At 42.5% G+C, this 26,939-nt stretch overlaps 1 protein-coding gene across 3 annotated transcripts in view; it reads left to right on the top strand.

Moving 5' to 3' along the window:
* TET3 (tet methylcytosine dioxygenase 3) overlaps positions 1-26,939 on the top strand; it is a 112,375-nt gene that overhangs the window by 65,024 nt on the left and 20,412 nt on the right. For all 3 annotated transcript variants that reach the window (XM_027554858.1, XM_027554857.1, XM_027554860.1), the window contains 2 exons: positions 15,036-15,126; positions 22,290-22,383. In XM_027554858.1, the coding sequence (XP_027410659.1) occupies positions 15,036-15,126; positions 22,290-22,383 (185 nt within the window). The remainder of the gene's footprint in view (positions 1-15,035; positions 15,127-22,289; positions 22,384-26,939) is intronic.

Here is a 26,939-nt window from a genome sequence, read left to right as displayed (position 1 = left end):
CGGGGAAAAAAGAGTGGAGGGTTAGAAGGACTCCACAGCTTGGAAGGATGGGCTGGAGACCACCCATCTTGAAGGCGTGCACTTAGGAAGTTGGGAATGCAGATAGGCTCCATTTCCTAGTCTATTCCAGTTTCTGATGGATGGTTGGCTGGAGAGTTGAGGAACCATATCTTAGGAGCCAGCCTTGTAGCCCAGGGCAAGCAGCACCAAACAAAGGCCATTGTGCAGAGAAAAATATTTGCTGAACCACCTAACAGACCATAGGACTTTATCTTAACTTGATCAGAGTGACCAGTCCAGTCCTATATGAGAAAATAAACCAGAATCTTAGCATTAGACCAGAGCACGGCCCAAGCCTCCACCCCCAGACATACATACAGATTGAGAGGCATTGGCCCCAGTGAACAGAGCGCATAGAGGTGCAATTTCCCAGTTGCAGCTGTTCACAGCCAGATCCAGATCCTCCTGGGCTGCTGAACTGTTGAGCTAATAATTGAAACCTCTGCAGCATCTAATTATCCAAGCTTAGTTTCTCAGGGAAGAATTTGAGTTAGTATCCAGGTAAATACAGAAGAATAAGGAGATTCTACCCATTCTGCTTTTAGGCAAATGAGTCTAGACAGGTGACTTTCAACTGAGTGTGTTTTACCTCCTTTTTACCCCAGGGGACACCTGGCAATGTCTGAGGACAGGTTTGGTTATCACAACCAGTGTGGTTCTACTGGCCTCTAGCGGACAGAGGCCAGGGATGCTGTTAAACATGCTACAATGCACAGAACAGCCACCCCCACCTCCTGCCCCTCAATGAAGAATTATCTAGTAAAGTGTCAGTAGCGCCAAGGGTGAGAATGCCAGGAGGTAAACTTCCTCCACTGAATGACTAATTAATAAGTAAAAAATCCAATATGTAACCCATTCAGATTCTGTAGGGGGAAGTGGAAAGATTAAATATAATATTCAAATAAAGACTTATTTGAGGAAATAAGAGTTTGAAAACTGATTTATACCTTCAGGGAAGTTCATTGTGAAACCAGAAATGAAAGATGAGCTTCTAGATTAAAATTACAAGGAAGTCACAAGAGGAATGGATTAAACTGTGCAAGAAGCATGCCATTCCACAAAGCACTTAGAATACACTGGAAGTGGCAAAAAGCAGAATCAGAGTTAAAAAGCAAATCAGTGAGGAAGAGGGACAGGCTTGAAAGATCACTCAAAGTGAGAGTAGAGAATAGAAATGAACAGAATCAGAGTGGAGATATGGGATACAGAAGAGAGACGGAAGGGATTCTCTACACAGACTAGTTCTGTCAGGAATATTGGGAACATTTGCTGCTGTTTCCAACGAAATCATGGAACAAATTGAACAAAGGCAGGAGTCAAAGATAAAATAGAAAATGTTTTTGAAATGAAAGAAAATAAATAAAAATCAACAAGTAATAATCTAGATGAGTTTCAAGATGAATTTCAAGGATGATGGATTTCCTACTAATAAATTAACCAAAAATTAAGTTGGTTATACATACTTGGTTTTTAAAGATATACTTTTTAAATGACCCTGTAATCCCATTCATGGGCATGTATCCAGAGAAAAACATGATCCAAAAGGATACATGCACCCCAGTGTTCACTGCAGCACTGTTTACAACAGCAAAGACATGGAAGCAAAGTAAGTGTCCATTGACAGAGGAATGGATAAAGATGTGGTACATATATACAGTGGAATATTACTCAGCCATTAAAAGGATGAAATACCATTCACAAAAACATGGATGGACCTAAAGATTGCCATACTGAGTGAAGTAAGTCAGATAGAGAGGGAGAAATACCCCTTATATGTGGAATCTAAAAAGAAATAATGCAAATGAACTTACAAAAATAGAGACTCACAGACTTAGAGAATGAACTTATGGTTGTCAGGGTTGCGGGGGAGGGATAGTTAGGAAGTTGGAGATGGACATGTACACATTACTATTAATATATTTAAAGTGGATAACCAACAAGGATCTACTGTATAGCATGTGGAACTCTGCTCCATGTTATGTGGCAGCCTGGATGGGAGGGGAGTTTGGGGGAGAAAACATTCTCTTAATTGAAACATATATAGGAAGATATATAAATCTTAAGCATACCTCAGAGATACTGCAGATTTGGTTCCAGACCACTGGAATAAAGTGAGTATCACATTAAAGTGAGTCCCATGGAATCTTTGGTTTCCCAGGGCATATAAAAGTTATGTTTGCACTATACTGTAGTCTGTTAGGGGTGTAATAGCATTATATATATATGTATATATATATAATATACATACCTTAATTAAAAATACTTTATTGATAAAAATGCTAAACATCATCTGAGCCTTCAGTGAGTTGTAATCTTTTTGAAACAGTGGCATCAAAGATCACAGATTACCGTAACATATAAAATAATGAAAAAGTTTGACCTGTTGTGACAATTACCAAAATTCAAAGGGAAGCAAATACTGTTGGAAAAATTGCACTGATAGACTTGCTCATCTTAAGTTTGCAAGAAAGCTTCAGTTTGTTTAAAAAAAAAAACAACAGTATCTGTGAAGCACAATAAAATGAGGAATGCCTATACAGCTTTACAAAAAGCATGCATTTGTGTAACCACATCAAGATCAAGAAACAGAACTTTATTATTTCCCTGGTGGCGCAGTGGATAATAATCTGCCTGCCAAGGCAGGGGACATGGATTCAGTTCCTTGTCCGGGGAGATTCCACATGTCACAGAGCAACTGAGCCCGTGAGCCACAACCGCGGAAGTCCACGTACCCTAGAGCCAGCAGGCTGCAATTGCTGAAGGCTGTGTGCCCAGAGCCTGTGCTCCAGGAGAAACCACTGCAGTGAGAAGGCTGCACACTGCAGCACAGAGTAGCCCCCACTCACGCAACTAGAGAAAGCTCGTGTGTAGCAGCTAAGACCCAGTGCAGCCAAAAATATAAATATATTTTTTAAAGTGGAGTAATCTCAGCAAGGTTTTCTTTTTTTAAAATAATTTTGTTAATTTTGGGTTGTGCTGGGTCTTGGTTGCCGAACAAGGGCTTTTCTCTAGTTGCAGTGAGCGGGGCTACTCCCAGTTGCAACGGGCAGGCTTCTCATTTTGGTGGCTTCTCGTTGCAGAGCACGGGCTCTAGGGTGCTCAGGCTTCAGAAGTTGCTGCATTCGGGCTCAATAGTTGTCACTTGCAGGCTCCAGAGCACAGGCTCAGTAGCTGAGGTACACAGGCTTAGTTGCTCCGAGGCATGGGAGATCTTCCCGGATCAAGGATAGAACTCATATCTTCTGTATTGGCAGCCAGATTCTTTTTAAAAAAATACTGTTGAGGGCTTCCCTGGTGGCTCAGTAATAAAGAATCCGCCTGCCAGTGCAGGGAACACAGGTTCGATCCCAGGTCTGGAACGACCCCACATGCCTTGGAGCAGCTAAGCCTGTGCACCACACTACGGAGCCCGTGTGCGCTGCAACTTCTGAAACCCAAGTGTATAGAGCTTGTGCTGCACAAGAGAAGCCACCGCAATGAGAAGCCCACGCACACGACGAAGAGTAGCCCCCGCTCGCAGCAACTAGGGAAAGCCCACGCAAAGCAGTGAAGACCCGGTGCAGCCAAAAATAAATAACAGTTTTTTTTTTTTTTAAAGAAACAGAACTTTACCATCACATCAGAAACCTCTGTATACCCTTCCCTAGTCACTTAACAACCCATTCCAGTGTTCCTGCCTGGAGAATCCCAGGGACGGGGGAGCCTGGTGGGCTGCCGTCTATGGGGTCGCACAGAGTCGGACACGACTGAAGCGACTTAGCAGCAGCAGCAGCAGCAGCAGCAGTCACTTAACACCTGGCTCCCTAAATCAAACTTTGGCCTACAGACCAATTCTGGCTTACAGCTGTGAGCTAAAAACAGGTTTTTTAAAAAAATGTTTTTATATTGTTTTTTAAAATCAAAAGAAGAATAGTATTTCATGACTCATGAAAATTATATGATCAGATTTCAATGTCTGTGAAGTCTTAATGAAACACAGTCATGCTCATTTGCTATGTTCTTTCTGTGGCTGCTTTTGCACTGCTGCTAAGTCGCTTCAGTTGTGTCCGACTCTGAGCAGCCCCATAGACGGCAGCCCACCAGGCTCCTCCAACCCTGGAGGACCAGGGTTGGAGGCAAGATTCTCCAGGCAAGAATACTGGAGTGGGTTGCCATTTCCTTCTCCAGTGCATGCATGCATGCTAAGTTGCTTCAGTCGTGTACGACTCTGTGCAACCCTATGGACAGCAGCCTACCAGGCTCCTCTGTCCACAGGATTCTCTAGGCAAGAACACTGGAGTGGGTTGCCATTTCCTTCTCCAGCTTTTGCACTACATTAGCAAAAATGAATAGTTGCTGTAGAGACTGCATGCCCTGCAAAAGCCTTGAATGTTTGCCGTCTGGCCCTTAACATAAAAAGTCTGCTGACTCCTGTCCTAAGGTAACTTACTCTTCTAACTACATTGATCAGTTTTGCCTGTTCTTAAACTTCATATGTATGTATGCTTTTATATTCTGGCTTGCTTTGTTCAGTGTTTGTGAGGTTCATCTGTTTGTGTGTAGCAACAGCTCATTGCTATATAGTATTCCATTTTATGAATATACCACCATTAATCCATTAGATTGTTGATAGTCTTTTGGGTTGTTTCCAGTTGGGGGTTATTATGAGTCATGCTGCTATAAGACATTCTTATATACATCCCTTGGTACATGCAGGTATACACTTATATGCTATTGTTGGGTGTATATCTAGGACTGAAATTGTATGTGTTCAGCTTTAGGAGGTACTGTCTGTTTTCCAAAGTGATTGTAGTAGTTTAAACTCCTACCAGTAGTACTTCACATCTAAACCAGCAAATGGTATCAATAGGCTTTCTGCCACTGTGGTAGGTGTTTACTCATATCTCATTGTGCCTTTCATTTTCATTTCCCTCATGATTAATGTATGTCCTCTTTTGTAAAGTTCAAGCCATTTGCCCATTTCTCTGTAGTGTTTCTTTTTCTTATTGATCAGTAAGGGTTCTTTTTTCTGGATATGAGTTCTTTGTTGGATGTATGAATTCCATTTCTTGGGATATTGAAATTAAATGTTTGACTTAAGACTTCTGTGCCCAGTAAAGTTGCCATTCATGTGTAAAGGCTTCATAAAAACATTTCCAAACATGTTAGAACTCAAAATTTTTTGGAGGTGAATCAAATAAGTAGCAGATCAGGGAAGTGTGATCTGTGGTATGAAGGGGCTGGCAGTGAACACTGAACGTATTGTTTTTCTGAAACAAAAGGTGATGTCTTTATTTACACTATATTTGAACTTTGTTTTATATTAAATATATCTTTTATAATAGAGGGGGGAAATATGTTCACAACGATACCAACAAAAAGCAGGAGGTAAACTGGAGGAAGACGTATGAGAAAGTGTGTAAGGGTGCTGACTTTTCTTTCCCAAAGTACTATTAGCGTTACTGAAAGCATACTGTAGACTGGTGGGGCAGGGGGAAGTAAAGGAAAACACAAAATCTATTTTAAAAGATAGGCAAGAAAACCAGGAAACATGGAAAACATAAAATGACAGACAGAAGACCATGCGTATGTTACAGTAATAAATAGAATCAACTCGCCTACTGGACTTGATTAATAGCATTAGACAACACCAAGAATACTAACAAACCTTATTTCACTATGGGGAAACAGAAGCATACATGTGTCACTGATTCAGAGCATAGACTATATTCTATAGACTTTTACCCCAGCCTTGTGAAATCTTGTCACCTGTCTGGCACTGTAACTAAGTGAGAGCCCATTGCCACACAAAAGAGGCACATACATAATGGTATATATCCTTATGTATGTAAATATGTATGCAAACTAGAAGAATTAAATTCGAGAATATGTACTAGTTTTACGGGGCTTCCCAGGTGGCGCTAATGGAAAAGAACCCACCTGCCAATGCAAGCAGGAGATGTGAGACGAGGGTTTGATCCCTGGATCAGGAAGCTTCCCTGGAGGAGGACACAGCAACCAACTCTAGTATTCTTGGCTGGAGAATCCCTATGGACAGAGGAGCCTGGCAGGCTACAGTCCATGGGGTCACACGGAGTCAGACACGACTGAAGCGACTTAGCCTAGCACAGCACTAGTTTATAACTAAGCATATAACTGGCTCTAAGTCCAGTATCTTCCCACAGAATATCTTCTCCCTCATACAGGCATCTAATCAAAGGAGAGATCTCTATATATGTATAATATATTTTAATATATATGGATAATGTATTTTAATATGTATTATATATTATAATATGTATGTATTATATGTTTTTAATATATGTATTTATATTTTTAATATATATACATAAAATCAGGGAAAGAGATGTAATTAAAAGAAATAAGACTTCTGAAGGACTCCTTGGATGCCTTGTAAATTGCAAGGCGTCCGTATAGGAAAAGGGAGAGAGTTTTCCTTGTAGGAGAGGAAGAGAATGCCTTTGGTTTTGCTTGGCACTTGGAGCTGTGTCTGCCCTTTGTGTGTTAGCGGCCTTCCCTGAGGATCCGGACCATCTGATTTCCAGGTTAACTTGGTTTTGGAGCTTCATATCTTTTTCCCTAGCTGCTGGGATGGAGTTGTCAAGATTTTCCTCATGAAAATCTCCTTTCTCTACCTTTCGTTATAGGTTTTGAGTTTTTCTGATTTGGGACGCCAAAAGCTACATTACATTCCAGTTCCAGCGTGAGAGCCTACAGTCAATCCCTTGCTTTGACTTTTCTCCAGACAGTAGAAACTGGACAAGAGCCGCAAAGTTCTGGCATATTCCTATGTTCTATTTTGTGTACAGCCTCTAGTATCCTAGTGCTCTAAAGAGCTTTCAGACCACTACTTCCGACACTCATATTCTTATATTCTCTCTTCCTACCCTTACCTTGGTCTCTTCCCTCCCCCACTCCATATATACATCCTTCTTTAATCCTCTCTGTCTGATGGATTTGGAGCAAGTAAGTTTTAATCCTTTCATTGAAAAGGATTAAAACATTTAAACATTGATAGGTTATGGACTGTGCCCCTTCCATCTCACGTAATCCTCAACAATTCTAAAATACAGAAACGTTACTTTCACTGCCTAAAGCTCCTAAGTATTGTGTGACTTGGTCACAGTCATACAGTTTGTTTGGCAGAGCCTAGACAGCAGCTGTATATTGAGTTCATATTACACTCCAAATACTGCACTTGGCCCTTTATGTATTTTACAGAAGAAGGTGTGAGGATTAGAGAGGCTAGGAAGATAATTCATCACAGTTGCCCAGGTCTCTGTAAAATCTGTGTTCATTCTGCTGTGACATGGTAACAATAAAGATGTGATCCCTGCTTTGATATTTTTGTTGTATGCAAGATGCTCTGGGAGTCCAGAGGGAAAGAAGAAGTCTAAAAAGGCTTCACAGAAAAGGTGGCATTTAAACTAGGCCTTAAGACATGAGTTTTCCAAAGAAAGAAAGAAACGAAGGCACTGTTGCCACTGGGAAAAGGTGTTTCAAGACACAGGAGTATTGCATGGTTGTGTAAAAGGAGCTGCGCTGACCGCTGCAGGATGCAAGGCTGAGACGTATGCGGAGATGACTCCTTGGGAGCCTTGTGGACTGTGCTCTGGGATTTGGGTTCTGTCTTCTGTCTGGCATGGAGCTGGTCTGATCACATTTCTGTTTTGAGTCTAACTGGTATTGGGGTAGGATGGTCTTTGGAGGACTGAGACCAGTTAGGAGACCATGACACTAATTCAAAGTGGGATGAAGCGTCTCCATGGGCAGAAACCGTAAGCAGCAGGCAGCTTCCATCAGTTAAATCCTCTACTGATGAACACACCACTGCCAGCCATTTGTTTGTTTGTTTTAAACCAGAAATACAACTGAACTCATTTTCACAAACCTAGTCTTATCCTTAGTGTGGGTAATGACATAAACGCCTTTATGTGTGTGTATATACTGAGGTATGTGTGATTGTGTGTATACTAACTGTAACATATTACACACGCTGTACTGAAATTTGCTTGTTTTCCCACTTAAAATATCTTGGAGGCCATTTTTTGGTCTGTAAATCTGGAGCTGCTTCTTCCTTTTGGTAGATGCTTAGTATTTCATTATATGGCTGTGCTATAATGTACTTACTACACATAATGTATTCTGGACATTTAGGTTTCTGATATTTTGCTGTTACAAATAATGCAGTGAGTATTCTTTTATATACATATCACTTTGTACATATGTACGTATATCTCAGTTCCTAGAAATAAATTCTTAGAATTTGACATTCTTTGAAATTACTGAGGCAAGCAGATTGCGCATTTGTAATTTTAATGTAGTGCTAAAGTACTTTCTGTACTTTCCCTGTGCCCTAACCAACACGAGGAGTTATCAGTCTTTGATGGTGACTCATCTGAAAGGGAAAACTGGTGGTTTATTGTACCTTTATATACGTTTGACCCATTTTCATTCCCTTTCAAAGAACCAGTTTTATCCATTTTTCTTTTCCTCCTGTATTATTGACCTTACTTCGCTGTAGGAGCACTTGATATGTTAAAGAAAGCAACCGTTTGTCTGGTGTGAGATCCAAGTATTTCTCCCCAGTGTGGTGTTTTGTCTTTTGACTTGACTTTTGGTAGTTATTACTATAAATTTTTCTTTAGTTACATTTATCAGAGTTTGGGGAGTGTCTGTGTGTATTGGCTTCAGAATTTCATCTTAAAGAAGACCTTCCCATTTCCATGATTATATTTTTAAAACTCATCCATTTTTTTTTCTTCTAGAACTTGTGTAGTTTAATTTTTTGTATTTAAATCTTTCAACCGTTTGGAATGCATTTTGGGGCAAGGTATTCAGTATGGATCAGATTTTTCCCCAGTTCCAACACTATGCACTGAAAAATGCATCTTTCCCCTATCTTCGTATATGTGGGTCTTATCTTACCAGCCAGACCATAAACTTTTTAAAGGCCCAATTAGTTATTGTTCTGTCTTGCTTTCCCCCTAAAACTGAGCGTAATGTTCTACATAGAATAGATGCAACGTTAATTTTTTACTTTTAAAAGTTGTGAATTCCATATATTGGCAAGTACACAGAACATTTATGTACAGTTTAATGAACATTTATGAAATGAACACCCATGTAACCAGTGTCTAAATCAAGTAGTAGGCCATTTCCACTTCCCCAGAAATCCCCGGTCTGCCTTTCCCAATCACATTTCTCTCCCATCCCCCAGAGGCAACCGCTCTCTTGACTTGTGACAATGATTTCATAGTTTTTCTTTATATTAAGATTGAGCTATATGAAATCACCAGTTTTTTGTAGGTAAAAAAAAAATCACTGAATATCTAATTTAATTTAGACCTGTGGATCTCTGTTGGTTGAACCTGGTTTTGAATATTATTTAAATATAGTCTTACTGTATTATGTGCTGGGCATCTTCCACCAGCTGTGGAGGTGGAGTACTCAGCCGTGTTGCTGCAGTTTGTCAGTTCTCACTGCAGGGTGTATGCTGTTACATGACTCTGCTGTGTTATATGACTCTGCTGTGTTTTCTGTGTCTGTTCCATTGTTGCTGGATTATGAGTTGTTTCCCGTTTTGACTACTGTGAATAACGTTGCTGTGAAAATCCTTGTACATGTTTTGATGCATGTGGCCAAGAACTCCTCTAGGACAAGCAAATTAGGGTCCCCTGCAGAGTGTGTTGTTTGTTTGTTTTATTTAAAAAAAAAAAACAAAAACATTTTTCCTTGGAGAAATTCTTTTCTGTTTTAAAGGACTTTTAACTTATTCATTGGACGTGCTGCCTCTTCACTGGTGCTCAGGCTTTTTTGTAGTTGTGGCAGGCAGGGGCTACTCTAATGTCAATGAGCAGGCATTGCCGTGGCTTCTCTTGTTGCAGAGCACCGGCTCAAGGGCGCACGGGCTTCAGCAGTTGCAGCTCCCGGGCTCTAGGGCACAGGCTTAATAGCTGTGGTGCACGGGCTTAGTTGTTCTGTGGCGTGTGGGATCTTCCTGGGTCAGGGACCAAACCTGTTATCTCCTGAATTGGCAGGCGGATTCTTTACCACTGAGCCACCAGGGAAGCTCTGTTTTTAAAACTTTTTGTCACGAAATAATTTTACATTTATAGAAGAGTTGCACAGTTGATACAGAGTTCCTGTATGCCCTTTACCCAGTATACCCTAAATATAAATGTCTTACATAATTATGGTACATTTAAAACTAATACCTTAGTTGGTATAGTACTATTAACTATAGACTCTGGATTTTGTCAGTTTTCCGCGAATGTCCTTTTTCTGTTGTAGGAACCATTGCAGGATACCACATTGCGTTTAGCTGTATGTCTCCCTAGACATGACACAAAGTTACCAGCCGTAGTACAGTGCTTTACAGTATTTGTATAAAGTTCTTTTGTGTATTGCCTTACAGTATCCAGTCAATATAGCATTTTCTAGAGTTACTATTAGAGTTCTGTTTCTTTCTCTTAGAAAAATTCATATAAAACTTACCCATGTTGTTGTACGAATCAATTTTTTTAAATTGTGGTGAACTTCATATAACATAAAACTAAGCATTTTAAAGTGAGCAGTTCAGTGACATTTAGCAGCTTCACAGTGCTGTGAAATAACCACCTCTGTCTGATTCCAAAACACTTTCGTCACTCCAGAATAAAACCCTGTGCCTATTAAGTTGTAACTCTCCCTTCCTCCCTCCTCCCAGCCTCTGGCAACTATGATTCCGGCTTCTGTTTCTCTGGATTTACCTATTCTGGATATTTCATTTGAATGGAATCATGCAATATATGTGATATTTTGTGTCTTGACTTTTCCACTTAGCATAATGTTTTTCAAGGTATCTCCACACTGTAGCTTGTATCAGTAATTTATTCCTTTCTTTTTTAAAAATTGTGTTAAAATATATTTAATATAAATTTTGCCATTTTAATCATTGTTTAGTGCACAGTTTAGTGTCATTAACTACATTCACAATATTATGCAATCATCACCACTATCTGTTTCTAAAACTGTCTCAACACTCTAAACAAACTCTGTACCCATTAAGCAATAACTCCTCATTCCTCACTCCTCCCAGCTGCTGGAAGCCTCTAATCTAACTTTTTCCTTTATGAATTTGCCTATTCTAGGTATTTCATATAAGTGGATCATACAATATTTGTCCTCCTGTGTTTGGCTTATTTCACATCAGGAAGCTTGTACAAGCCTCTTATCCTCATCCATCAGAGGGCAGAGAGAAGGAGTAAGAACAGAAAACTAACCAAAATGATCACATGGATCATAGCCTTGTGTAGCTCAATGAAACCATGAGCCATGCCGTGCAGGGCCACCCAGGATGTTCAGGTCATGATGGGGAGTTTTGAGAAAACATGGTCTACCATAGAAGAGAATGGCAAACTACTTCAGCATTCTTGCCTTGAGCACCCCATGAACAGTATGAAAAGGCAAAAGATATGACACTGAAAGATGAGTCCCCGCCCCCCAGATCGGTAGGTGTCCATATGCTATTAGAGAAGAGCAGATAAATAGCTCCAGAAAAAATGAAGAGTCTGAGTCAAAGCAGAAACAATGCCCAGTTGTGGATATGTCTGGATGGTGAAAGTAAAATCCAATGCTGTAAAGAGTATTGTTGCATAGCAACCTGGAATGTTAGGTCCATGAATCAAGGTAAATTGGTAGTGTTCAAACAGGAGACGGCAAGAGTGAACATTGACATTTTAGGAATCAGTGAACTAAAATGGACGGGGATGGATGAACTTAATTCAGATGACTGTGTATCTACTACTGTGGGCAAGAACCCCTTAGAAGAAATGGGGTAGCCCTCATAGTCAACAAGAGAGTCTGAAATGCAGCTCTTGGGTATAATCTCAAAAACTACCAAATGATCTCAATTCGTTTCCAAGGCAAACCATTCAACATCACAGTAATCCAAGTCTGTGCCCCAACCACCAATGCCAAAGAAGCTGAAGTTGAACGGTTCTGTGAAGACCTGCAAGACCTTCTAGAACTAACACTAAAAAAGATGTCCTTTTCATTGTAGGGGATTGGAATGCAAAAGTAGGAAGTCAAGAGATACCTGGAATAATAGGCAAATTTGGCCTTGGAGTACAAAATGAAGAAGGGTAAAGGCTAACAGAATTTCACCAAGAGAATGCACTGGTCATAGCAGACACCCTCTTCTGGCAGCACAAGCGATGACTCTCTGCACATGGACTTCACCAAATGGTCAATACTAAAATCAGATTGATTATATTCTTTGCAGCGGAAGATAGAGAAGCTCTATACAGTCAGCAAAAATAAGACCAGGAGCTGAGTGTGGCTCAGATCATGAGCTCCTTATTGCAAAATTCAGACTTGAATTGAAGAACGTAGGGAAAACCACTCGGGCACTCAGGTATGACTTAAATCAAACCCCTTATGCTTATATAAGTGACAAATAGATTCAAGGGATTAGATCTGGTAGACAGAGTGCTTGAAGAATTATGGATGGAGGTTCATAACCTTGTACAAGAAATGGAGACCAAAACCATCCCCAAGAAAAGGAAATGCAAGAAGGCAAAATGGTTGTCTGAGGAGGCTTTACAAATAGCTAAGAAAAGAAAAGAAGTGAAAGGCCAAGGAAGGGAAAGATATACACAACTGAATGTAGAGAATAGCAAGGAGAGATAAACAAGCCTTCTTAAGTAAACAATGCAATGAAATAGAGAAAAACAATAGAATGGGAAAGACTAGAGATCTCTTCAAGAAAATTAGAGGTAACAAGGGAATGTTTGATGCAAAGATGGGGACAGTAAAGGACAGAAGCAGTAAGTGCCTAACAGAAACAGGAGAGATTAAGAAGAGGTGGCAAGAATACACAGAAAAACTGTACAAAAAAGTCTTAATGACCTGGATAACCACGATGGTGTGGTCACTCACTTAGAACCAGACATCTTGGAGTGTGAAGTCAAGTGGGCCTTAGGAAGCATCACTACAAACAAAGCTAGTGAAGATGATGACATTTCAGCTGAGCTTTTTAAAATCTGAAAAGATGCTCTTAAAGTACTGCATTCAATATGTCAGCAAATTTGGAAAACTTGGCAGTGGCCACAGGGCTAGAAAAGATCCGTTTTCATTCCAATCCCAAAGAAGAGTAATGCCAAAGAATTTTCAGGCTACTGCACAATTGTGCTCATTTCACATGCTAGCAAGGTAACGCTCAAAATCCTTCAAGCTAGCCTTCAACAGTACGTGAACCGAGAACTTCCAGATGTACAAACTGGATTTAGAAAGGGCAGAGGAATCAATGATAAATTGCCAACATCTATTGGATCATAGAAAAAGCAAGAGAATTCCAGAAAAACATCTGCTTCATTGACTACACTAAAGCCTTTGAGTGTGTGGATCACAACAAACTGGGAAATTCTTAAAGAGATCAGAATACCAGATCACATTACCTGCCTCCTGAGAAACCTGTATGCAGGCCAAGAAACAACAGTTAGAACCAGACATGAAACAACAGACTGGTTCAAAATTGGGAAAGGAGTACATCAAGGCTGTATATTGTCACCCTGCTTATTTAACTTCTATGCAGAGTACATCATGCAAAATGCCAGGCCGGATGAATCACAAGGTGGAATCAAGATTGCTTGGAGAAATATCAATAACCTCAGAAATGCACATGACACCAACCTAATGACAGAAAATGAAGAGGAACTAAGGAGCCTCTTGATGAAGGTGAAAGAGGAGAGTAAAAAGCTGGCTTAAAACTCAACATTCAAAAACTAGGACCATGGCATCCGGTTCCATCACTTCATGACAAATAGATGGGAAGAAAATGGAAATAGTGACAGACTTTATTTTCCTGGGCTCCAAAATCACTGCAGATGGTGACTGCAGCCATGAAATTAAAAGACACTTGCTCCTTAGAAGAAAAGCTATGACAAATCTAGATAGCACATTAAACAGCAGAAACACAACTTTGTTGACAAAGGTGTGTATAGTCAAAGCTGTGGCTTTTCCAGTAGTCATGTATGGATCTGAGTGTTGGACCGTAAAGAAGTCTAAGTGCCCATGAATTTATGCTTTCAAACTGTGGTGCTGGAGAAAACTGTTGAGAATCCTTTGGACTGCAAGGAGATCAAATCAATCAATCCTAAAGGAAATCAGTCCTGAATATTCATTGGAAGGACAGATGCTGAAGCTGCAATATTTTGGCCACCTGATGTGAATAGTCGACTCATTGGAAAAGACCTTGATGCTGGGAAAGACTGAGGGAAAGAGGAGAAGAGGGTGACAGAGAATCAGATGATTGGATGGCAGTATCGACTCAATGGACGAGTTTGAGCAAACTCAGGGAGATGGTGAAGGATAGGAAAGCCTGGCGTGCTGCAGTGCATAGGGTCACAAAGATGGGACACGACTGAGCAACTGGACAAGAATAGCAAAATGTTTTCCAGGTTCATCTATGTTATAGCATGTATCAGAGTAAATGCTTTTTATGGTCAAATAATATTCCATCGTATGGATATATCACATTTTGTTCATCTGTGTTGATGGACGCATCTGCTGTTTTTACCTTTGGCTCTCGTGAATATGCTGCAATGAACACTGCATACAGGTGCTGTTGGAGTCCTTGTTTTCAGTTTGTTTGGGATCCGTACCTTAAAATGGAGTGCTTTGCTAACCTCTGGTTTAGATTATATATAGTGATAAACTAAATGCCAAAGTGGTTAGACTTCAGTCTTGATAGTATGTAGTTTTATGAGATTTTAAAATTCTTGCCAAGTTGGTCTGTGTATAACGGTATTTCATTGTGGTTTTAATTTGTAGTTCCTGATTTCTAATGAGTTTGAATGTATTTTCACATGTTTGTAAGCCGTTTGAATTTCCTGCTTTATAATGTGCCATTCGTTTTCCTGTTGGTGGTTTGCCTTCCTAAATTTCTGTTGGTGAATTGATGTCTCCAAATGATGTTTACTCTGTTTCTGCAGAACAAATAGTGGAGAAAGATGAAGGCCCATATTATACTCATCTGGGATCTGGCCCCACAGTAGCCTCCATCCGGGAACTCATGGAGGAGCGGTGAGTGACGCACAGATGTCCAAGGAGAAATGGGCAAGTTGTGAATAGAATGTGCATTTTAAGCACCTCTCGTTTTCATTGCCTTGTCCTAGACAGCCTACAGAAAGGAATCCCTGATACCCAGACTGTGGAAAGTTGAATGTGGGATTTTCCCCCCCTAGTGGTCTGGGTTTCTTTCTGTCTAGGTCTGCCCTTCGTACATCCCTCTGTCCCCGCTTTCTCTCACTCTTCATTGACAGTTTTCCTTAAAGAAACGGGGTTGAGTGGCTGTCTGTCCTGTGGAGTCCCCAGGGCTGCGTTTTGCACTGCCTTTCCTGTGGTGGTGCTCAACAGGTTCTTCTGCCCTGTGTCCTGTAGGTTGGCAGTTAGACCTAAAGGCTTGACCAGAATCTGTTTCTTTCTTTGAAAGCTACTTCCTAGGTGATGTTTTGTACCACCACTAGGAGGAATGTATGTCTCATATTTGGCCAGTGGGCACCTGTTTAGATGATCTCCTGACTCATTTTGGCATGATCCTAGGAATTCTTGATTTCTTTTATTTTTATGGGGGAAAAATTATTTAGAAAAGAGATTCCAGGTGCTGGGAGTGCTCATTTCTCTAGGCCATTTCAAGTAGAAAGAGCCAAGATATATGTGTAGGTTTTTATTTTTGTTATTGTTTGGTTTTTAAGTACATTTGAGTTTATGTACACTTACAAGTCAACACAAGACTGTAGGGCTTTTACTTAACAGCTCTGTTTTGCTTTTTTAACAGTGGCTGCTACTGCTAAGTCACTTTAGTCATGTCAGACTCTGTGCGATCCCATAGACGGCAGCCCACCAGGCTCCCCCGTCCCTGGGATTCTCCAGGCAAGAACACTGGAGTGGGTTGCCATTTCCTTCTCCGATGCAGGAAAGTGAAAAGTGAAAGTGAAGTTGCTCAGTCGTGTCCGACTCTTAGCGACCCCATGGACTACAGCCTACCAGGCTCCTCCATCCATGGGATTTTCCAGGCAAGAGTACTGGAGTGGGGTGCCATTGCCTTCTCTGTTTAACAGTGAAAGTAGTTTTATATAAATAGAAACTTTTAAATCCATGTGTGTCCACAGTAGATACTAAATACTATGAGTTCCAGAGTGTAGAGAGGTAGAATAGCTTGGTGATTGAGAACGCTGAGACCCTGGAGCTAGATTAAGGTCCAGGCCTGGCCCTTCCACTACTGCTGAATTCTTTGGTAAGTTGCTTTACTTCTGTGTGACTCGGTTTTCTTATCTACAGAATAGAGATGATAAACGTATGTACACTGAAGGAGAATTAATTATGAGGATAAACGGAACTGATGTCTGGAAAGCATCTGGTGCTTACTAGTAAATATTACATACGAGGTATCTATATCATATCCACATGGACTATGGGTTTTTTATAACTAATGTTTATTAATATTTTAATAGTAAAGTCACAGATTATGTAGGACATAAACATGTTTGGTCATACATATACATACAGATGTGGAAGGCCAAGGGCTGAGTGGCTTAGAATTTCCAGAAATTTGGGGACCAGATTTTATCTGACCAGTGTAGCTAAACTGAGAAATTAGCAGGAAACATGATTTTGAACTGCATAACTATAGTGATGTCCCTGAATGAATAAAAGGTAAGATGGATGGAGGACAGTGATCTGCTGTAAACACTCTTAATTATCCTGTACCATCTGGAAACATTTATATTCATAGTAGCCCATCAGAAAAGCATTTAATTAAAGACCGAATCTTTAAATTCAAGCCTGATTGAAAGAGCACCTCTGAGTCCATGAAAATCATCAAAAAGTCTACAGATTACAAATGTTGGCAAGGATGTGGAGAAAAGGGAACACTTAAAACAGTATGTGGGCTTCCCTGATAGCTCAGTTGGTAAAGAATCTGCCTGCAATACAGGAGACCCCAGTTCAGTTCCTGGGTTGGGAACATCTGCTGGAGAAGGGATAGACTACCCACTCCAGTATTCTTGGGCTTCCCTTGTGGGTCAGCTGGTAAAGAATCCGCCTGCAATGCGGGATACTTGGGTTCCATCCCTGGGTTGGGAAGATCCCCTGGAGTAGGGAAAGGCTACTCACTCCAGGATTCTGGCCCGGAGAAATCCATGGACTGTGTAGTACATGAAGTCACAAAGAGACGACACGACTGAGCGACTTTCACTTTCAAAACAGTATGTGGGATTGCTGAGAAAAACAGATATCATATTAACACAAACTATGTGCAATCTAGGAAAACAGTTCAGGTGAACCTGTGTGCAGGTCAGGAATAGAGATGCAGATGTCAGGAATGGACATATGGACAGGGCTTGTGGAGGAGATGGGAGAGGAGGGTTGGAGGAATTGGGAGAGTAGTGCTGACATATATATACACTACCATGTGTGAAATAGAGAGCTCATGAGAACCTTCTCTGTAGCACAGGGAGCTCAGCTCCATGCTCTGTGATGACCTAGAGGGGTGGGATGTGGGGGTGGGGTGGGAGAGAGGTCCAAAAGGGAGGGGATGTATGTATACTTACAGCTGATTCACTTCATTGTACAGCAGAAACTAACACAACCTTGTAAGGCAATTATACTAAAAAAAAAACCCAATGTGTGTGGTTTTACACACACCCCTGCATGTGCCCATGTGTATATGTGTTGCAGCTTTGAGGTTGGAGTGGGCATTATTTTGGCCAGCGATTTTTGTGAGGAATTTTGACACCATTGTTTACACGTTGAGGGCTGCAATGGAGTCAGATATACAAGTTTGATCTGAGATACTTTTTACATTTGTTCGTTTCTTGGTAACAATTTTATAAGATTTTTAGACACTTCTCTAAATAACTTTTAGTTATAGAAGAGTATGTTTTGAAATAAGGATTAAGAGATAATGGTACAGTTGAGATTTCTCCTTTCCTTTTTTCTCATTGCTTTAAAAATAACAGCCAAGTGTAGATTCTTCAGAAACTGATCCAAGGGAGGAATTCCTCTCAAGACCAGGAATACTTGTGTTTTTCCTCAGCAACTGGTTTATTTTTATCTTAAGGACCTTGTAAATCATGGAACAGATTGTGTTTCCATCTTTATGTTGGCTGTTAGTAAGCTGAGCACCAGATTTGTGTATCCTCATTAAGAGGAACGTAATTTCTCATCTTTGGCCCAGGGAAGTCTATGCAGGTTCACCCCTGAGTCTTCATTAGCTTCCTTGCTTTCTTATGCAATGAAATGTTCTAGACTCATCTCTTTAAAATATGCATAAGATCCCACTGTTTGCATTTTGCATACAAACGTCATGTCTGTCTGTTTCCCCCTTTACTCTGATTTCATCACCCGTTATTTTTATCACATAGACATCTTTTTAAGCTTCTTCTGCAACAAGGAGGGGAATGAATGATTGCTGAAACTCACCTCGATGGAAGTCTAGTTTGTGAATGATCCGAGCTATCTCTTTCTCTAGACTTCCCTCCCTACCCTTTCTCTGCAGGACCACTCTACAGCCAGGAGTTGGCCAAGACGAGGAGGGAAGAAAACTGAAATCCAGGGGATGTTGGTGCTTTTAGCTTATCTGGTAAAGACTTTGGAAGGAGGGGGAGGTTCAAAGCAAGTCATGAAATATTGTAAAATTTATTAATGGGTTCCATACCTCCAGGTACCCAAGTCCTTGTCATAGGTAACTGGAGTCAGGTGTTTAAACCCATATCTGAGAAAGGCCTGCTGCACAAGGCCACGTGTCCTCTAACTGGGAAGAGGATTCTCTGCAGCCTAGCAGTTCATTAAATGTTCTTTCTAGGAATGAAGCACCAACACCCTGCTAGCAAATCCTCTGGGTTTGGGGGGAACTGGTCTCATTAATGTGTGATGGAGGTAACCCAAAAAAAATCACAACTTTAGATGAGCGGTTATCAAACTTGAGCATGCTTCAGGTTTCCGGAGGACTTGTGAAAGCACAGATGGCTGGACCCCAGCCCAGAGTTTCTGAAACAGCAGGCCTGGGATGGGACTTGAGAGTCTGCATGCTGCTCCCAGCACCACCTTTGAGAATCACTGGCTAAGACGATCAAGTTACCCTTTAGAATAAAGTTTCAGCTTATCCTTGCAGACTTTAGGGTCTATGAGTTCACCTATATCCTAACCTCTTAATGATAGGCCAGAAACTAAGACATTTAAGAAAAAAAAAGTTAAATCCAGAGTTGTTGGTTGTCTTTAAACACAGAGACAGTTCTGGTTAAAAAAAAATTCTGCCTGATCAGACAGTGCTTGGCCCTTTTATTTGCTCTCAAATACAAAGTTCACTGCAAGAAGCATTTCTCATGAGGATAGGAGAGTGGGGAAGGTCTTGGTCAGAAAGCCCGAGTCTGTGTCCTCAGTTCACCGTTCTGTGGGGAACGATATCCTGTGGGTTTCAGTGAGAGCGGTATGGTCGCCTTGGGTCATTCTTCCCACAGCGGCCTCAGGACACTCTGCGCGCATGGGCCACTTCCTGATAAATGCTTGTGGGGTTGAAAGTTTTCCAGGAGTCAGACAAGAAGAGCAGCACTATCTGGTCTTTTCCTCTTGAGCCAGACCACGCTATATAAACTCCCGGGGTCCTGTCTGCAAACACATTCTATAGCATAGCCTGAGAACTTTAATGTAGCAGTTATCAGCTTTTCACTTCATTCCCGAGATCTTGAGTGAAATAGAGAACATTGAACTTAGAGAAACCTTAGATCAGCATTTTCAAAAGTACTTGTTTTCTTTTCCAGTTACAAAAATAAAACACGTCTATAAAAGGCCATTTTAAAAAAGCTTATAGTGAATAAAGCTCTCTAGTAATTATCCTCTGAGAAGAAAACATTTTTTCAAGTTTGATTTTTTTGTAAGCATTTACAAAAGTACACATATGTGAACAGAGAAATTTTGAACAAAATGGGATCAAGAATACTATATCCATGTTGGTGGATACTTTCTCCTCCACTTAATTTTTTTCATGTCAGTACTTATAATTCTGTTGAATCCTTTTTGATAGCTATATGGTTTTCCGTTACATGGACATTTATTTAATTATGTTTTATTTAGCCAGTCCTATACTAGATATTTGGGCTTCTCTGGTGGCTCAGTGGTAAAGAATCTGCCTGCCAACACAGGAGACGCAGGTTCGATCCCTGGGTCAGGAAGATCCCCTGGAGAAGGAAATGACAACACACTCGTATTCTTGCCTGGGAAATACTGGAGACAGAGGAGCCTGGCGGGCCACAATCCATGGGGTCACAAAAGAGTCGAACACAACTCAGCAACTAAACGACAACAATACTGGATATTTTCGTTGTTTCTAAATTTTCTTGTTGATGCAATAATATCTTGTTCCTAAATCTTGGTGTATTTGTACAAGTTATGTCAGAGATAGAGATTCCTACAAGTGAAGTGGATAAGATAATTATATATAAGTATATGTATTTATATAAAGAATATGTAAAACAGTAGTAGTTATGATAATTATGATACAAATGCCTAGTAGTTATGATAACATTACCCTCTATTAAATAATATACTGAAATAATATGCCATGACCAAATTGGATTCATTACAGAACTATAACAATTGCTGGATTTAGACAGTCTGTTAAAATAACATACCTTGTTAATTGGCCAAAGGAGAAAAACCATTCTTCTCTGTCCTTAGTTGTTAAAAACGTATTTGATAAAATCGATCAATTCTTTTTTTAAAGTTTTTAAAAAATGTATTATGGCTGTGTCGGGTCTTTGTTACTACATGTGGGCTTTCTCTAGTTGCGGTGACTGGGGGCTACTCTCTAACTGCCATGCATGGGTTTCCCATTGCAGTGGCTTCTCTTGTTGCAGAGCATGGGCTTTAGGGCGCACGGACTTAGTTGCCACTCAGCACGTGAAGTCCTCCCGGAACAGGGATCAAACCCATGTCCCTGCATTGACAGGTGAATTCTTAACCATTGGACCACCAAAATTGATCAATTCTTGATTACAAATTCTTAGAACAGGAAACCCTTAATAGAGCTCTTCAAAATAAGGGAGTCTCTGTCTCTAGCCCAAAGTTAGCAAGCTGCATGCTCTGGGGTGAATAGTTGGAAACATTTCCAGGAAAGTCAGGAAATAAGCAAAGATGCCTGCAAGAGCTCTGGAAGCGCTAGCCTGTACAGACAGACAGGAGACTGAAGTAGAGCCATGGAAAGTGGAAATAAGAAGCTAGCAAATAACCGTTATTCTCAGATGATACAATATTGTATTAGAAGCTATTAAAAATAAGACAATTTAATAAGATGGAGGTTTGCAGTGTTATTGGGCTCTTCCTTTGTGCCAGAAACTTTGACGTATTGGATTGGCCAGGAAGTTCATTCAGGTTTGCCAGCCCCTGTTCCCGAATGGACTTTTTGGCCAACCCAGTGCTTTAAGGCACTCCCAAGCCTAGGAGACAGGAACCATTTTTATGTCCATTTTACAGATGAGGAAACTGAGGCTTAGAGAAGTTCGGCCGTTTGGCCACAGTCTTGTAACAGAAGGGCTGCGTGGGCTCTCAGGCCGCAGCTCTCTGACCCCGTGGCTGCGCTGTAGCCAGCATTGCCCCTGGGTAGATGTGTGCCCTTGAGCAGGTCAGTTCAGCTCCGAGGGCCACAGTTTCCTCACCTCTGAACGTGGCGAATCCCTGAGTGTGTGCACGTGTGTGTGGGCCAGGGCAGGAGTGTGTGCAGGAACCAGGCGTCTTTACTGTAAGTCCAAGGGGATCTCGGAGCCAGTTTCTACTGGGAGGCCACTGTCAAATGTCATTTGGGGATTGTTGAAAGAGAGTAATAAGGATTTCCCCATTTGTTTTCTTTTGTCTATTGAATTTTACTGACTTCATAAGTAGCTGAGACTGCTAACAGGGTTGGATACAAATGCCTATGCTGAGCCTTTGGTTTGAGTGCTCAGAGAGAATTATCAGAGACCTTGTGCCCTGGGGCAGGATGGAGCCAGGTGGGCCAGAGGCCCTGAGGTCTGTAAGTGGAGTTGTGTTCCCAGAGGCTCGAACACAGAATAAACGTTTAAATCTTTCTCTCCCTTCTCTGTTGCCCCCATAATAACTAGAAACCCAAGCGGAAAAACCCTGAGACTTGCCTTATTACCAGGACTCCTTTGGGATTCAGTTGTGCTAATGGTGGCTTCTGTCTTGCTCTCCAGGTACGGAGAGAAGGGGAAAGCCATCCGGATCGAGAAGGTCATCTACACGGGAAAGGAAGGGAAGAGCTCACGTGGCTGCCCCATCGCAAAGTGGGTACGTGTCAAAGCTCCACAGCCCAAACTGGACTGGGGAGTGGGGGGCAGACGTGTGCACTTTCCAGGGAGCTGTGAGCCAGCATCTGGTGCTGTTAGGGTCATCTTCCCCCAGCCTCAACTGTTGGTCCTGTCTTTGTTTAAATGCCAGCTCCTGATGTCCACGGCTGGCCTTGGAACTTCTCTAGTTGTTATGCTCAACTTGTACTGCCCTGTGGTTCAGGGCTGCAGGGGAAGGAGATGCGGAAGCTAGCTGGAGACATCATCTTGCCCAAGGCTGGGCCCCACCGTGACTCCTCTGCCCGCTCTGCGTGCCCTGGCGCTGGGTGCCCCTGTCTCTAGTCCATAAGAACTAAGCCTCTGAGCACAATCAGGACAGCATTGCATCTGCTTGACTTCTGAGCCAGTGTTTCCTGTAGGCAGCCTGCGTATCATGGCAGAGGGAGCACCAGTAACTCAGACCCCAGTTTCACCCAAAGTTTTCTGACCCGTCCTTCCAGCTCTCATAGAGCACTTTAGAACCACTATAGAACCCATGCCCAGAGCAGCAGCAAATTTATCAGGTAGCTGTTTGCTCACTGCTTGATAGGGAGAATATGCATGGAAAATAGGAGGCTCTGTCCCTGTATTCAAACTGCTTATGATGTAGAGACAGCAGGAAGTAAGATCGTGGAGACTTGAATAATCAAAGTTTAACATTGAGAGGCAGGCTTGGTGCTGTTGAGTTCAGGGCCAAGGGATGTGAGGGGCAGGAGGAGTTCAGGCTGGGTCTTCCAGAGAAGGTGGATATGCATGGGGCCATATTAAATGGGCGAGGAAAAGGTGGAAGCATTCCTGGTGAGGAGAGTCGTGTGGGCAAAGGGAGAAAGGCAGGGTGAACATACACTCAGCTCATTTCGAGTGAAGGATAGTAGTAACATGAGCTTTGTCAGACTCTGTTTTTATCTGGTCTATATGCCATCCCTTTGCACCTCTATGTTTAATGAAAATACTAGGTATCTAAACCTGAACTACCATGTATCTATTTGTAGCAATTTTCAGACAGTAGCACAGAATGATCTGGGAAAATCTGAAATACATAAGAGTATTCACGGGCATATAGAAGAATGTTTTCCCCACCCTTGTGAAAGATGGTCATTACAGTAGGAGGTTAATTACTTCTCTGGCTGATCAGGGTGGGGTGTTATCCCTCCCAGAGAACCCATCGGGGAAGTGGTCTCCTTCCCTTCCTCTTGCTGATTTATGTAGTTGTTGAGGAATTCTAGAGTATCCGGCAAGAAACTGAAGATCCCTGGGGCATTGGCAGACTTTTCAGCTTCAGAAACAGTTGCCACCTTAAAGAAAACAGTTGGCTCTGTGGACAGTGTTAAGGATAAGAATATGCATCTTAGTCCTCAGACACTCATGGTGAAAGTTTAGCTCTTGACCAGCGCTCATGTGTCTCTGCTGAGGGCTGGGGAGGAAGGCGCCCAGATGAAGTGTGAGATCCGTTTCTGGGGCCGTGAGAGGAAAGCAGAATGATGGCAGGAAGAATGTGGTCCTCAGAACTCTGGTCCCTCCAGGCTCTGCGGACAAACGCCCAGAGCTGGGCACAGGAATGCAGTGCTTTCTCCAGAGGTTGGAATAGCTTGTGGATATCACCAGGCCTGGTGGAGTGCCCATCACCAATGCCCATCTTCTTTCTTTTTGAAAGAAAAGCTCATATAGAAGGGAATACATAGGGACAGAGAGATGAGGAAATTCCACACCTGATAAGTGAAAATAAAATGAGAGAGGAGGGAAATTTTGTTAATGAGAAGAGTGGTAGATCGTAGAACTATTACAGTTGCAAGAAAATGGCAGTGCTGTGTTGTTTCTTGTTTTCTAACCAAATCCCATAGTGTGGTGACGTTCCCTTATTTTTTGCCTACACAGCCACCAAATACCCTGTGTATTACGGTTGTAGGGCTCATCTAGAGTTCCACCTCCTTGGGAGCTGGAGAAGGGACAGAGGTTCCCTTTCTCTGCCCCCGTGTGGAAATGGCCCACAGATGCTAAGGACAGATTGTTCTTCGTGGTGGCACGGTCGTGGTCCGTCGCCCTGGGGATGGCAGCGTCCAGCTCCCTGGGCTGGGCAGTGCCTCCCATGCTCTCCCCGCTGCCCCAGCCCAGGTCTAGGTCCTGGGTTTTCTTTCCAGCCAGGGTTCATGTCTGTGTTTGCAGCCATTACCTTCAGGTACAAGCAGTGTGCCCGGCAAGTTTTAGATTTAACCAGCTGGGATCTTGGGCAACAAAGCTGAGGTGCATCATGGATGCCCAGAAAATGTGGGTTCAGAGAATGATCTGAGAAAGTGGGGCCCCCCAGAGAGCCTGCTGGTAACGTCAGATTTTAAGGTGGCCTGTACAAAGTGTGGAAGTCAGCAAGTGTGGAGATGACGGAGCAATGCAGGTAGGACTCCAAAGGCTCAGAATATATGAAGGCACACCAGACGCAAACGCTGCAGACATGGTAAATGGGCTTTTGGTAGAAGAGCCATGGAGATGCTGCTCAGGCCAGCCTGTAATGGGAACAAGTCAGAAGGCAGATATTTGAAGGCACCGGCGGCATGGTGGAGCAGACTTAACTGGGGAAGCCCAGTGCTGGAGCTAGGACCAAGGGTGAATCACGGGGGAACAGACTGGGGTTTCTGCCCAGTGCTCTTTAGGCTCAGCGCTCCGGGAACCCCTGGCCCAAGTCCAGGTGATTTCTTTACGATCCTGTGATGGCGCGTGAGCCGTCTGTGTTGCTGTGCTCTGAGTGCTGGTAGGTTCGCACCTTACGTTGGCCTTTGACTTCTGCACTCTGTATTCCGTCCTGCTGGGTTCCTCCATAGAGTATGGGAGCTCCACTTTGTTGCAGCTTTTTTGAGTGTATCCAAAGGCCTGTGAGGGTGTGGCCACAGGGCTGTCTGCTCGTGCCTCAGTACACTTATGTGGGGGTCGCACAGAGTCGGACATGACTGAAGCGACTTAGCAGCAGCAGCAGGAACATTTAGGGCTTCCCAGGTGGCTCAGAGGTAAAGAATCTAGTGCAGTACAGGAGATGCAGGAGACCCAGGCTTGATCCCTGGGTTGGGAAGGTCCCCTGGAGGAGAAAACGGCACCCCAGTCTAGTATTCTTACCTGGAGAATCCCATGGACAGAGGAGCCTGGCGGGCCACGGTCCATGGGGTCGCACAGAGTCAGACAGGACTGAGTACGCGTGCACAGGCAAGCGCAGACTGGAAACCCGAAGGGCACGGCCTCAGTCCAGCCGTGGCGGTGCAGGTGACTGTGTGAGCTCTAAGTGTGTGTCACACATGAGTGTAATTAGCCAGTGCTCTTCTGGGGCAAACCCTAGTACCTGCTGTGTGTGCAGATGCCCATGGAGTGCCCGGCTCAGTCTGCAGAAAGCCAGCCATACAGGGATATGATGATTGGCATTTCATATATTTACTGATCCACAAAAACAATTTTATAAATAATGTTGCAGTCAGTGCTTCCACAAAGGGTGGAGGTGGTGGGCACCATTACTGCTATGGCTCAAAGCAGGAACTCTTGGCCCAGATACATTTTGTTTAGTATACAAGATGTCCTTTAAATTTTGAAGGAAATTCTGGTACATGCTGTTTTATGGATGAAACTTGAGGATGTCATACTAAGTGAAATTAAGCTGGTCACTGAAGTTCAAATGTTGTACAATTCCACTTACGTGAGGTACCTGGCATAGTCAAATTAATAGAGTCAGAAAGCAAAATGGTTGTCACCACGGGCTGGGCTCAGGGAGAATGGAGGGTTAGTGTTAATGGGTGGAGAATTTCTGTTTAGGAAAATTAAAAGTTCTGGAGATGAAAGAAATTCTGGTGATAGTTTATATAACAATGTCAGTGTGCTTAATGCTAATGAATTGTACACTTAAAATGCTAAATTTTATGTATATATTATATATATTTTTTCCCACCATTTAAAAAATGAATTTGGTGTTCATATCTTTAAAAGGAGAGATTTCATGTGAAAATCTGGATTTCTGTTTTCTTCTTCCCAAACTGGAAGGGGTAGGTACATTTGGCCGGAATTCTCACCAGGCAGTGACCCAGGGAGAGGGGTCTGGCTTCCCAGCTACCCTCAACTCCTTAGTTGCACCTCTGGCCTGCTCTCCTTACTGATATTGCCTGCCTGGTGGCTCCCTCAGCATCAGCCTACACTGATGTACTCATGACCAAGCCTGTCTCCAGCCCAGACACCTCCTGACCTCCAGACCCGTTCTGTTGGTTCTGCTCGGAATAGCCACTCCAGTGTTCCAAAGTGCCTCCACCTCGGGGTGCTCCCTGCTACCTAGCAGGAAACACTGCCCTCACTCACCTACTTTTCTGCACCACAGAATGTCATTTAAGACTTGTGCCTGGCCCTCAGCTCCTATAGTGAGGTGGTCCCAAAGTCACCTTTCTCCTGAAGGTCTCTAGAGTCCGTGTCTTTTCCTGTTCATTCCCCATTGTTCTAGTTCAGACTTTATCCGTTTTGCTTGTCTTATGTCAGTGGTCTCCCCGTTTCACCCCTCTC

Source organism: Bos indicus x Bos taurus, chromosome 11, assembly GCF_003369695.1.
Source record: "Bos indicus x Bos taurus breed Angus x Brahman F1 hybrid chromosome 11, Bos_hybrid_MaternalHap_v2.0, whole genome shotgun sequence".
In the NCBI taxonomy this organism is placed as follows: Eukaryota; Metazoa; Chordata; class Mammalia; order Artiodactyla; family Bovidae; genus Bos; species Bos indicus x Bos taurus.
Note: the sequence above shows the minus strand (reverse complement) of the source record. Positions and strands in the feature narration are given on the sequence as shown.